Genomic DNA, 13925 nt, shown 5'->3' on the forward strand with positions numbered 1-13925 from the left:
ACATTGTTAACATTGTAACAGTAACCTTATTAGCTTTTTATTATTTTATTTATACCTGAATTTTTGTTAAATGTAATATTATCTGAAATTGTATCATTGTTGCGACTAACAGTACTCTCGTATAGGTTAATATTTTTACAATACCCTCAAAGAAAACAAAGTTAGTAGTTATACACAAACACTGGTTCCAAAAATTGGCTCAACGATTGTTTCAGAAAAGCGATTGCCTCCCCTTCCCAGTCAGCTTTCCGAGTAAGTCAGAAGTATTCATACGCTGAAACAACACGGAAGCAGTATATAATTGCTTCCATTGAACATTCCAACCTGGATCATCCCGGGTGACAAACTAAAGACTTAGCGAAAGAGCAAACCACAAAGTTGTCTTTTTTTAACAAGTTTGTTTTGATTATTCAAAACATAGCCCACTCCAGACTAAAAGAAAGAAAAAAAAGGTGAATAAACACAAAATTTTCCAGAGTTTTAGGAAAGCAAATCACAGCAAAAATTTCACCACAATCAAGTTCTCTCCTTTACCCCTTTTCATTAGAAAAATTAGATGAAGGGATACCAAGAAAGTATGTGGATTTAAGTCAGCGTTTGACAGCGGACGTGCTGCCGCAGATTTTTTGCTGTATTTTTGCGGATTTTTTTTTTATTATTTTGTACCGTTCAAAATTATATTTGCTACTGTTAGTACCTTCTGTTTACTTTGAAAATAGTGAGTTTCAATCTAATGAAGTTCCAACTGGAAGTCGTATATTATTTTGAATAAAATTTGGTTCGGTAGGTAAATTTGGTTTGGTAGGTAAACTCAATTCTCACACACTGGTCCCCTCTTAATTATATATTGTGATGGCCACAGGAAATTTCTTCGATATTGGGCCACTATCAAGTTGTCATGGCATCTGTAAGGGAAGCAGCTCTTTCCCTGAATCAGATAAGACACGAGAATACAGAACTAGCCAACTAAATACAGCATATATAGTTTGAGAAGAGGAGCTTTAAATCTAAGTTTAACCCAAAAAATATAACACTAGGTCCTTTGAAGTAACTGTGCAAATATTTACCTGTACTGGAGGGTAGCCTTGTGGTGGAACTGGGCCAGCCTGATGATACCCCGACACCGGAGCGGGTGCACCCAGTGGGTAAACAGGAGCAGGTCCTCCAGCAACAGGAGAATAACCTCTGGATAGCCATAACCATTGGTGGATAGATCTTCAAAGTCAACTCTGCACATAAATGACAACGTTGAAAATGACAACGTCTAACTGTTTGCGGCAATAAATAAAGTTTTAGCAGTAGTAGTAAATTGCAAAAGGCCACATATGTAATTAGGTTTCAACTTTTTTTTTTGTAGGAAGATGTTTTAAGGAAAATACAAAATCTTCAAATTCATCAAAAAGCTGATGAATGCCATTTCCCATGCGAAACACCATGCAAAACACCTTATGAATGCGAATCTTCAAGGTCAACTCTGCACATATCGTCGTTCGAAAGGTGGCTCTTACGATGATTGTCTTTTTATCAGGGAACTTAATGCATCTGATAAGTAGGGCATATTTCAGTGCCTATTTCTTTTAAAGTATTCTTCATTATAGATTTCACTGATCCTCATAGACCCTGCACAAATATTATTTTTCGAATTGTAGAATTCCCTTTTTTTCTGTTTCAAATATTGTTTGGCAGTTCTAATGTCCAAAATCGCAAGTTTTCAATATTAAAATGTTGTAAACCCGTCTTAATTGCTGTAGTGACATGTCTTAATTGTTAAACAAAGACAATATTCTTGTTCTATTTTTCTTATTCACCTTAATGTTGACTAATAACCGTTATCATTTCGGAATTGCCATTGACTCAGAATGACAGGAAGGCGAGGTTTCTTGTGATCGTCTTAAATGTTGATTGAAAGGAGGCAGATTCAAGTCTCCACAATCTTTGTCTAAGCTTTCTTAAGGTGAACCCAAATTCAGGTGACCCCAAAACAAATTAAGATGGGCTGTAAGAGACCAAGTGGCATTTTGAGGTATAGTGAACTTGAAGTGCATTTAGAAAGGGAGGCCAGATACTATTCTCCATTTATGAAGTAAAAAGAATTTATTTCTCTTTATATTCCCCTTTCTTTTTTAAAAAGAAAAAATTGAACTTAAGCTAAAACTGAAACTGATATCTTGTTCGATTTGTGTGAGGCATTTTTAGATCTAGACGATGAACTTAGGTTTGAGCAATGCTCAATAAAAGAAAGTTCTTATTAAAAGCTGTTCAGTCAAGCTGCATGCTCCGATAACTATTTAATTAGTCTTTACCTAATTTATCTTTCAGTTAATAATTTGTTTTACAAAGTTGAATTTTCTCAATAACTTTTTTTAGATTGGGCTGCTGATTTCAAAACTTAATAAATTAAGGTTTTTATCATCATATTTTAATTATTGTGGAAATTTATATATACTAAACATACAAAATAAATTTTTTTTATCCTTTAAGGAAGCGATAAAATTCGTAAAAAAAACAACTAGTTCTGAAACGGTAAAGAAGCCAGTTCAGGTATGATGCTGCTTTATCAGAAAAAAACATTACCTTTTTTATTTTATTTTTTTCCTCTTAATATTATTCCTCTCCAACTAAACGATAAAGACAAAAAACGACAAATTTGTAATTAAATGAATAAAATGAGAAATTGGAGCAGTGAAGATTCAATTTGCTTATTTTTGTTCCGTTTTGTTTCGAAACTGGAGCAATGTGTCCATTTTGAAAAAAAATTGTCATGACTTTTGTTTACTATCCAGCACAAATAAGGCAAGATAACTGAGTTTCAGGAGCAGCAGTGATTACTGCAACCAACGCGGTATCCAGGGAGAATTATTGGAATTGAACCTCCACCCCCCTCCATCGAAGTTTTTGTCTGCGTCGAAAAAACGTAACAAAGATGCGTAAGACAAATTTCTGATGCGCTTTTTACATTTTATTTTTGTAAAACTCCTTTAGAACAAAAATCCTGAATATGCCCTTGGCTGCAACCCTTACGAAAGACACCTAAATTACGTATTTATTAGCTGTGATTCTACCTCCTTTCTGTGTGTCACATTTTTCATTTTTTTTTAGTGTGTGTGCCTTCTTTAATAAACGTTAAAAAAATTGTTACTGTTCAATCGAGCTTTTTGATCTGATAAGTGCTTCTGCTCAACGTTAAAGTATAAACTCCCAATGAGCCAAGCTGAATTTTTAAGGCTACCTAGTTTACAAGGCCACCGATCTCTATATTGGTCATACTTTCAAATTTGAAGTTACCGAATTCATATTTGCAAGAATATAAGTTGTTCAGTTGGCATTGAAATACGAAAACTTTGATTTTTAAGGTTTGTTAGCTGAAAAGGAATGATCTCTACAGTAGAGCTATACGCTCAAATTTGAACTTTATTATTATTGAACACATATTTACAGGAACAGAAGTTGGCATTGACAAGAGGGACAAATAAAAAGTCTAAAGCCGGATTGGGTCACTTTGACAAGACACAGAGAGAAATCTCGAGAAAGAGAAAAATGAGCTATGGCCAATAGAAACAACAGAAAACAATCACAGCAAATATTTTCTCTGTGTAAAATGAGGCGTCTTCAGCGTTTAGAACAGAATAAATTAAGATATAACAATTTGAAATAGAGGAGGGATAAAATCAAAAGGAAAAAATAACATGATCAAACGTATATATTTACAAATGCTACTTCATTATAAATCAATTACTAGAAAATATACGGTTTCCAAGATGCCTGTTTAAAATACAGAAGTAATTGAAAAAAAAAAAAATAAGAAAGCGAATTGAACATGCAATTAAGTATTCTATCTAGAAATAATCTTTTTGTTCAAATCTAAGGCTGCTATTCTTTTTGTTCTAGTATATACACTAATTCCCTGTGATTTTGATAGATCTTGCTACAAATTTTGCATATAGACTCTTTTTTTAAATAATGATATATACTGAATCAAAAATTAAATTACAAATGTCTCCGTTGATTGACAGATGTTCAAAAATAATTTTTTTTTTCGGAATTTTAGGGGCTCAAATCTCAAAAAGGACTGGCAACTACATTAGAATTATGTTCTCAAAATTGAAGTTTGTATTTTTTTTTTTAAATTCATCTTCTGAAGAATCTGCTGTCTTCATAGGGACTTATAAAAAAACGGATAAATCCCTAAAATTCATGAAAAATGGGGATCGTAGGCTGAGTTTTGTCTCCTAAAAATGGAACTGGATTTTTTCTAAAATTGTCTTTTTTAATGAATCAAGTTTTTGCTAATTAGTCAGATAAAAGCTAGGTTGTATCCATGATCCTGTCTTATCTCTTATGTTATTTTTGGTAACGCTGAGAGCTGAGATGTAATATCTTTTTCTATGCATATCATTAACTTTTTGGTTAAAAAAATACAGTGGAAAAGGTGTAATGCGTGAGAGTTTTAAATCGTCCATGAGTGAATTTCGTGTAACCATAAGAATTTGCTGCGTCCTAACCACTAGACTATCTACCACAACATATATTTTCAGTTTAAATGGGCATGTGGGTGATTTTGCATTTCATTACCTTATTTTTCTATCCTGTAAAAAAAACAGGTATTATGTTTCGCAACTTCGCTTTTCTTTTCTCATCAGTAAACGTCAATGTCATACAATAGGTTGGTTTGGCACCATAACTAGCCTAAGTGTGAAAGCATGCCTACCGGAACAAATGGAGTTGAACCAGTGGATTCACTTAAAAACTTACCCGTTCCCTTGAAAATCTTCAAAGCTTGTACAGATTATCGAAATAATATTTCAAACTATCCCCCCACCCCTATATGGCTAAGAAACTCAGAGACAGACCCGCCGTGGAGGACACAAAGAAATATCCTCTGGAACATAATTTGTTCCATAATTTCTTCTGAGACGCGAGCAAGACAATTTTGTATCATGGGTTTCTAACCAAAACTTTAAGCACAATTTAAGTGTTGTATAATAATAACAAGTGCGCAGTGCAGCCGAGTGACTGTTTAATCAGGTGCAAGGCGGGACTGTATTCCGTCTGCATTCTGTTCACTATTGTGGACGATATAGCATACAATATAAATGAATTTGGACCTTTAGAAAATCCTGTTGAGGTCTAAAAACAATTAAGACTAAACCAACACTGAATGCGGTTTTGCACCGTGTATCTCAAGGGCTTTTTGTCAATTATGAAGAAATTAGTTAATTAAGATCAAATATGTTGGCAGGATTTTCACACAACATGTCAATTTTGACAGAGATACATCTTTGGCGAATAGCATTGGGTGGTTCTGCTTTCAGTATCCCAAGTAATACTTGGAAAAATAACAAATATTCTCAGAAGTTGATGCAAAGAACTTAAAAGTGGTTACACGCTTTATGTCCTTACACATGGCTGCAAATCTTTGACCATTAATGCGGAGCTAACATACGACTCAAAGCATTTCACAATTATTGACCAAGGTCTATATTGAAGATACATCAGATAGATAAAATATAGAACGACGGAATTTGTCGCATGATAACCATAATCTCACTTTCATTGTTAGTAAGAAGCAGTGATGGACGTTGATGCATGGCACGGGTGGGAAAAGAGAGATTCCTTACGACGCATAATCTTGGATACTCGACCTTCGCAAAGTAGGAGGACTCAAACTATTCCTCAGCAGGAAGCCAGAGAAAAAAGCAAGGATTTAGACGGGAAAGGTCCATTCAAAACCTATGGACAAATCGTCATTACACATTCCTGTTGATGCCCTATGCGCAGGAGGAACAAAGTTTAAAGAAGCAATAGATTGAAAGCGCATCCGGCCGCTCAGCACTTTGCGTTTTATTTGTATTTAATAATCAATACGTATCATTTCCTGTTCGTTCAATACGTTACGTGAATCAGTGAAGTTAATTCTTTCGGTATACTCCGACAATTCAATATTACCAGCGACATAAAAAGATAAAAAAAAGGCAAAATTTATGAAGATACCGGTTAAAACAAAATATGTTCTACAACGAACCAACTGTAGTTCCGAACGATAACTCCGTTTATCAAAAATGAACAAAAATGAAAGGGCTGCAAAGGAGGACCAGTGAGGGGAAACCTTCAAGAATTTGGTCCTAAAAGTTGACAAAGTCCTTCGTTTGTTTCTTCTTCTTTTTCAAACACTTACACCATTAGCGATCCCCGTCTGCCAACCACTCCCTAAATGTGAATTTCATAGAAGGGATTTATTTATTCTAAATATCGATTATTCAACTTTTTGTAAAAATTGCAAATTACCCGGAAACATTTTCCTGTGTTTTCTCTTATATAAAGGCACATCATACACTCGCACACAGGTATCCTTTCGTTTTAGTTCTGCTTCATTTAAAATACAAATCTTCAGAAACATCTTTAAATTTTACCTAATTGCGCGGAAATATTAATATTACAAGGTTTTATTCCCTGCTATAAAGAACAAAGGATCATGAGTGGCAGTGTTTCATTTTAATAGAGGGATCCAGAATCATCATTTTGCCCTTACTTTTAATCTAATATAAAAGTTCTGCTACTAGTCAAACAGTTCGTGGTATCGAACTGTAGTAAGGAGCGACCCGGCTCAATAGTAACCAAAACTCTAAAAAATTGAATTTTGATATCAATAGCTACATCAAAAGAATCGCATTTTAATGCTGATTTTAAATATATAAGTTTCATCAAGTTTAGTTATACCCATCAAAAGTTACGAGCCTGAGAAAATTTGCCTTATTTAGGAAAATAGGGGGAAACACCCCCTAAAAGTCATAGGATCTTAACAAAAATGACACCATCAGATTCAGCGTATCAGACAACCCTACTGTAGAAGTTTCAAGTTCCTATCTACAAAAATGTGGAATTTTGTATTTTTTGCAAGAAGACAAATCACGGGTGCGTGTTTATTTGTTTGTTTTGTTTTTTGTTTTTTCTTTTCCCCAGGGGTCATCGTATCGACCAAGTGGTCCTAGAATGTCGCAAGAGGGCTCATTCTGACGGAAATGAAAAGTTCTAGTGCCCTTTTTAAGTGACCAAAAAAATTGGAGGCCATCTAGGCCCCCTCCCACGCTCATTTTTTTCCCAAAGTCAACGGATCAAAATTTTGAGATAGCCATTTTGTTCAACATAGTCGAAAATCATAATAACTATGTCTTTGGGGATGACTTACTCCCCCAAAATCCCTGGGGGAGGGGCTGCAAGTTACAAACTTGACCAGTGTTTACATATAGGTTGAAAACATTCATACAATTAATCTGAAATGAGAAATATAGCTTTTTTAAAGCATTATTTGTTTTTTGTTTTTTTTTATTTGAAAAAAATAAAGAATCGACTTTATTGTGGTTATGGATGAGCAGCAATTTGTGGTGCTCAAAATCAGTCTGACATAAATACAATATTATCACCGGAAGCAATAAATAATGGTTTTTGTTTTTGTTTATTGATAATATTCCGTACATTGTGTTTTTTATACTTTTACGGGTAATAAAGTTCATTCATTCATTCATTCATAAATATTGATATTATATCTTGTAATACTTGTATTTCATCGATTTAATCGCCCCTCTTACCCCAGCACTTCGTATAGTAAGACCGATGGAAGAAAATTTGTTATACAAAGCTCACTTAATCGAAAATTCATCATCGAAATCCACCGAAAGGGACAATCTTTGGACAGTCATGCTTCGTCGGTAAAATACGCCCTAGGGTTCTAAAACTTTCTGTCATTATAACCCTAGAAAGTGGCATGGAGCCGAATTTTTCATAAGTTATCCACTTCTCTTTAGTAGGCTATGTGCCGATTCCTGTACCGTGAACTCTCAAAACCTCCCAAAAATCGTTTATGACTTAATAAGCTAGAGTGTTCATTAAATAAATTTAAAATGAAGACATTGTACAATTGCTTTTATTCCGCTAAGGCTTTTAATTGTTTTAAAAAGTAGAATTGTGGCAAAGAGTCAAACTTTAGCGTAAAGAGCGAGGGATTGCGGAGGGGACAACTCATTTCATATACGGATTAATTTCTGTTCGTTTTAAGTTTTAATGTCGCTCCTTACTTTCAGCTAAAAAAATTATTTTTTTTTATTTAATTTCTGAACGTTTTTGAATTAATGCATGTTTGGTTTTGGCTCTCCACACATAAATTATTAAAATGAAATTTATATATTAATTCTTTTTTTGGCTAAATGGCTTTCTCTTAGTTTTGATCAGACGATATTGAGAAATAAGGGGTGGAGAAGGAGGCCTAGTTGCCCTCCAATTTTCGGTTACTTAAAAAGGCAACTAGAACTTTTAATTTTTAACGAACGTTTTTATTAGTAAAAAATATACGTAACTTAAGAATTAACTTACGTAACAAACTTTCATAACCTTATATTTTTATTATGTATACGAGGGGGTTTGTACCCTCGTTAATACCTCGCTCTTTACACTAAATCCTAAGTTTTGTCCCAATTCTTTAAGAATGACCCCTGAATCAGAAATGCCGTAGAATAAATAGTTGAAATTACTAAAAATATTTTAGCATAAAGAGCAAGGTATTTATCTCCTCCTAAATACCTCGCTCTTTATGCTAAAGTATTTTTAGAACCCCTCATACGCGTAATAATCTCTGTTCGTTTTAAGTTTCAATGCTACTTCTTCCTTTCATTTGAAAAAACGTTTTCATGTTTATTTTTCATTGTTTTCTTATAGTAATGCTAGAGAATCCTGCGCCCTTGTCATTGAATTTTTCTTCCCCCATGACAGATTCCTCCAAGGAAAGATCCTCCTACATAGCCCCCTCTCCTCAGCCCCACCCCCAAACAAAATAAAATCCCCCTGAATACGTCTGCACACTTCCCAATAACCAACTACAGCGACAAAAAAGAACTTTTTGTTTAGGTGTATAGGCCGACTACTGAAACAGGCAAGCAATTTTTTAGGGTCACTATGCATCATCAGTGAACTGTCTACGACCACCCGCATACTTTTGAAAAAAAAAAAAAAAAAAAAAAAAAAAAACGCTTCGCTGAGGAATGTTATGATAACCCAGCGTTCTACGTCGCTACGAAGTTTTCATTTTTGTAGCACGTTGATGCGAAAGACCACTCATTTTGTGAATATGGGCATCTTGGTATCTGAGGGAGTCCGAATAGCTTTAGGTCAACGCTATATTGACGATATACGGGTTAACTGCGCCATGCCTGGTGGAACTTTGTCAAGCGTGGTGTAACTGGGCAAAGCATGATGGAAATGTGTGGCAAACATTACGTTCTAAGATGTACATCAGGTTTCGAGGAGTAAGCAACCTCTCGGAATATACAAAAGGTAGATAAGTCTAATTGATTTTCGGTTATGACAACAGAGTTTGTGTCAGTCTTATGGCTGGTTGATCTAGTTAAACTTTCAGAAATTTTGTGAGGAGAGAGGTATGAGGAGACTGAACACTTTTGTAATCGGGTAAAAGTGTTGCCTTCTGGTCTGTAATAAGAGCTGTCTACCATTTGAAAAACATATATATTGGTGCTTATTTAGCATTTTAGCTAGATTACGAAACAAACCTCTTTAAAGTAATGATAGTCTCTTATTCTTTAGATTCGCATTTCTTGCGACGCTAAGAAAAATTATACGAGATGAAGAACACAATCAAATATTCCACAAAAACGGGATAAAAATAAACTGACTTTTTGATTGCAGTCCTATTTTTTTTTAGATATGAAAAACTTAAGTTTTTCGGTCCACAACACGGACAAGGGTCATTATGTTGAGCTCACAACTTGAGGTTTACAACTGATTCTCTTCTTAATTATTTACGAAGAAGTCTCATAAAAAATGCTTCAATTTCAAATTCTCTTGTGTAATTGTGTGAAGAATTTTAAGAATAGTTATTCTTTTTCATTTTTCTATGTGAAAGAATTAATAAAATGTCGAATAGAAAGTACTCACCAAAAGCTCTGGAAATTCCAATAGGTTAAAAGAAATAACACACCTATATGCTTCGGTTCTAACTATCGTCTTGTCCACTTTTGGCCTTTTTTTATTGTCTTTCTAACTTTCCTTTCCTTTTGTTCTTCATTTTTTCCATTTGTGAATGGGTTAAAAAAAAATACAAAATTTATACTGAAACCGGGTACAAGATTTAGGGGAAAAGCAAAGCCCCTAATCCTAACCCAAAATCTTATAAGCAAACCCCAAAATTATATCATCATTGCTCAATATTATGCTTTCGTACAGAGCTGAAGTGCCAACCTCAGTAATCATGCATAAAATCCCCCATGGAGGATTTATTCCGTAAAAAATCTCCCCCAGGGAAAAATCCTCCAGACAATTTCGATCCCGCTGAAAATTTCCACCAGAAAATTTCCCCGGAACGTCACCGTATGTAAAATTTAGTAGGCAAGTAAAACTGAGTGGCCGGACGACTTTGGAGAAAAAGGGGGCACTAAATGGGGGCTATTTTCCCTCCAATCTTTTTGTTTACTCAAAAAAGGCACTAGAACTTCTGCTTTCCGATCAAACTAGAACCATCTCCTGGTATCCAAGTACCATTGGATCGATACGATTACCCTTGGCCAAAACAGAAAATAAACAAATAAACACGTATCCGTGATCTTTTTCTTCTGGAAAGAAAATAATTGTGCATTTTTCCAAATGGGAGCTTGAAACGTCTACACTAGAGTTCACTAGGGGATGAAGTGAACCCTCTTGCCCCCTACACAAGCAGGGGAAAGGGCTTAATATTTTGCAACTGGGGGAGGACATGAAACATTTTTCACGGCCCTCATAAGAGGTTATACGCCATGGTTTGTTTGTTTTTTATGCATGTCGTGTCCCACATGACGCAGAATTTTCATGAACTGCACCTGTGATGACCGTTTGTTTCGAGTCAAAATCATGTAAATTGAAGTATGACTAGTGAACAGATCTCACTTAAGTGAAGCCATAAAAATCATCAAGTCTTTTTCCATTTTTATTTTAAAAATAGGCGCTACATAATTAATTTATCAAAAAAATTGTCAATGGAAGCAAAGATCGAAAGCGCAACTTAAAACGAACAAAAATTATTGCTTCAAAGATTTCGCAAAGTATATTTATAAAACTAGCTCATGCAGACTGATTCGTGATACTGTAAAATCAATAAGAATCAGTATGACAGACACTTTACTGACAACACAAAAACTGACCCCCCCCCCGCAAGAAAAGGAAATGTTCTCCTTGAAGCCACAAATTTCACAGGTAGCCTTTGCACAATAGAAAGCAAATATAGAAGGCTCCCAATAGTCATTCATGGACTATGGTTTCAATAGCTTTTAGCGTACAATCTTAAAAAAATAAAGAAAATAAACTTCACCAAGTTCAGTTATCATAAAGAATAGATTTTAATGTCTACCGAAATTGAAAAATAGCACATATCAGTGGTATCTAGTGTTTAGCGACATCTCACCTATTCTGCGAAGCAGATAGCGATTCTTCACTTTCAGTTTCAATTCCCTTTTTATTTCCATAGAAAAATTGTCGTTTTTCTTTCTCTTTGTTTATTATCTTTTTTTGTATAGCCTATGCCAGTGTTTCCTAGCAATAAACCTAGCAATGTTTTTATTATTTTTTTTTAATTGATTTTGTTCAACAAGAGTTATTATCAATGTTTATTTATCACCAATATCAAGGTTTATTTATACCAAGTACCAAGTACCATGCATAATTGGTTTCGTTTTTTCCAGAGAGAATCCCTATCCAGAAAATCGCCCAGCTGCCGCAATTCTTCAGTTTTTAAAAAATTCGAGAGATACTGACAAGTTCAAAAGGTCAATTGAAGCTCTTCGTGGTCCAAAGGTATATCAGTCACGAATATTCTTTACCTAGCTAATACTGTACGTCAACAGTAATTATAAAAAAAAAAAAAAAAATGTAAATTACTAACTTTGAAAAAGCTCAGTGATCAAGATAAAAATAATAACTGAATTTGATCCACTCCTAGGTCTAAAGTTACGTTAGAGCGTTTTCTTGTAGTCTTTTTATGATATTACGCGACGTCTGGATATCAATTATTTTGTTTTTTCATAACTGATATGAAACAATATTTGAAACAATATTTGGAAACAATATTTGAGGGCAAAAGAACAAGAAAAAATTAAAATGGCTACATTTAGATAAAACCAAGGAAAAACACACTATTTGGGCTGTTTAGGATGCCCAAAAAAATAATTTCCAAAACAAAATTATACATCTTAGTTCACTGCATGAGCTTACATAGGGAGGGAAACGAATTTCAAAATGTAAATTTTTTTTTATATTATAGCTCTGTCACCCAATGTGATGTATTGAAAGCTTGGAGCTGTAAGCGTACAAGAGAGGTGTGTGATCAACTCCCTCCAAGGAGTTGTTCTCATATATCACGCTTTCAAACTAATCATATAGATATATTGATATTTTTAGGTAAACTTAAGACCTTAAGGACAAAGTCTGTAGCTATATTTTAATGCGTAGTTTCGTCTGAATTTGAAAGTTAGACGGGTACGATGAATTTCTGAATTCAAGTTGGTATTATTGTTTTTCTTATAGCAATGCTATTGTGCAACACACCACTAGCATTGATAAATTAAATAGAGATTGAGCGCTTAGGAATAAGTTTGAAATTTATAAGAGAGGCTTAAACTTTTAAACCGTTTGGTTAGTTTTACAGTTTAAAGATAAAAACCTGGTGTATTTACAGTGGTGACAAAATAAAGAGCAAAGCATGAGGAAATAAATGCAACCCCTAATAATTTTTAGAAACCTAATCTGTTGACAAATTATGAATGATAATATCAATAATTTCTTTTGACTATCAAATAGGAATTATGGGTGCACATTTCAAAGATACTTGAAATTTGTTTTTTGAGGGAAAACTACTCTTCTTATATCCCTAAGCTGTAATATTTAATACCCTACTTACTAACACTGCTTGCAATTATTTACAAAATTTTTATTCAACAAGTCCTTCTGCAAACTGTGTGGTAAATTTGGTCAGTATTTTTGGCCAACTACCATGTGTCTTTGGTATTTTTTGTTTGATATCTTAGCTTCTGTAAGAAAAAACCTAGTTTTATTTCAATTTCTTTTGCTGAAGGATTAAACTGATCTAACGGGTTTTTGGCTAATTTTTCCTTCATTTTAGAATTCCGCTGTTGGATTTCGGATTGATCAATCTGGAAGCAGAGAAAACCTCGAAGACTACTTGGAAGATTCGAATTCATCAGAACCTGCAATTGTGACAAGTTCTGGCGAGGCATCGTCTACCAAAAATGAAACAACCGAACTGTTTCTCCCTCCATATCCTCCTGAGCTTTATGATTCCGATTTGCTGCCACAAGAAACTGAAATATCAATTGCCCCTTCAAGAATATCTACAGAAGACTCTGGCATCATTCCTGATTTTCAATATCAATCGGATTCTGTAAATCAACCAAAGTTTGACGTTGAACAAGTTGACGAGGAATCAGAAACCTCTCATCGATCACAACTGAGCTTCCACGCTGAAAGTCCAGACAGTTATATTGTGCCAGATATTCATCAGGCTCTTCGTCTCAATTTAAGTGGAATTGAAAAACAACAGCTTATATCCCCTGACAGTTCAAATGAACGTGACAGCATTGACGGACTTCAACTTGACGTATCGTCTATTGATAGTGGCAATATACTTGATGACTCCAGACCTATGAGCGATTCTCCCTTAAACTCTGAAGACAGTGGATGCATAACGTCCTTCGAAAAAGGGAAACTTGAACTGTCATGGAAAAATTTATCAACAGCTGACTTCACGAAAGTTGGTAATAACTTTAAACTTTATGGATTACCAGTGAATGTTGGAACTGAATTTGTTGGAGATTTGGTTTAAATTTGCTTTAACTTATTTTTCACTTGAAAATCTAACTTATTTTTCTTAAGTG

The 13925-nt window shown here is 34.4% G+C and overlaps 2 protein-coding genes across 3 annotated transcripts in view; one reads left to right on the forward strand and one right to left on the reverse strand.

Moving 5' to 3' along the window:
• The window catches only part of LOC136042419 (uncharacterized), a 148126-nt gene that overhangs the window by 54393 nt on the left and 79808 nt on the right, over positions 1–13925 (reverse strand). For both annotated transcript variants that reach the window (XM_065727392.1, XM_065727393.1), the window contains exon 3: positions 1068–1229. In XM_065727392.1, the coding sequence (XP_065583464.1) occupies positions 1068–1229 (162 nt within the window). The remainder of the gene's footprint in view (positions 1–1067; positions 1230–13925) is intronic.
• Positions 1407–13873, forward strand: LOC136042420 (uncharacterized). Its single transcript, XM_065727396.1, has 4 exons — positions 1407–1549; positions 9085–9225; positions 11718–11829; positions 13154–13873. The coding sequence occupies exons 1-4, from the start codon at positions 1407–1409 to the stop codon at positions 13871–13873; spliced, it is 1116 nt and encodes a 371-aa protein (XP_065583468.1).

The sequence above is a fragment of the Artemia franciscana genome, unplaced genomic scaffold, assembly GCF_032884065.1.
Source record: "Artemia franciscana unplaced genomic scaffold, ASM3288406v1 Scaffold_1268, whole genome shotgun sequence".
NCBI classification, from domain to species: Eukaryota; Metazoa; Arthropoda; class Branchiopoda; order Anostraca; family Artemiidae; genus Artemia; species Artemia franciscana.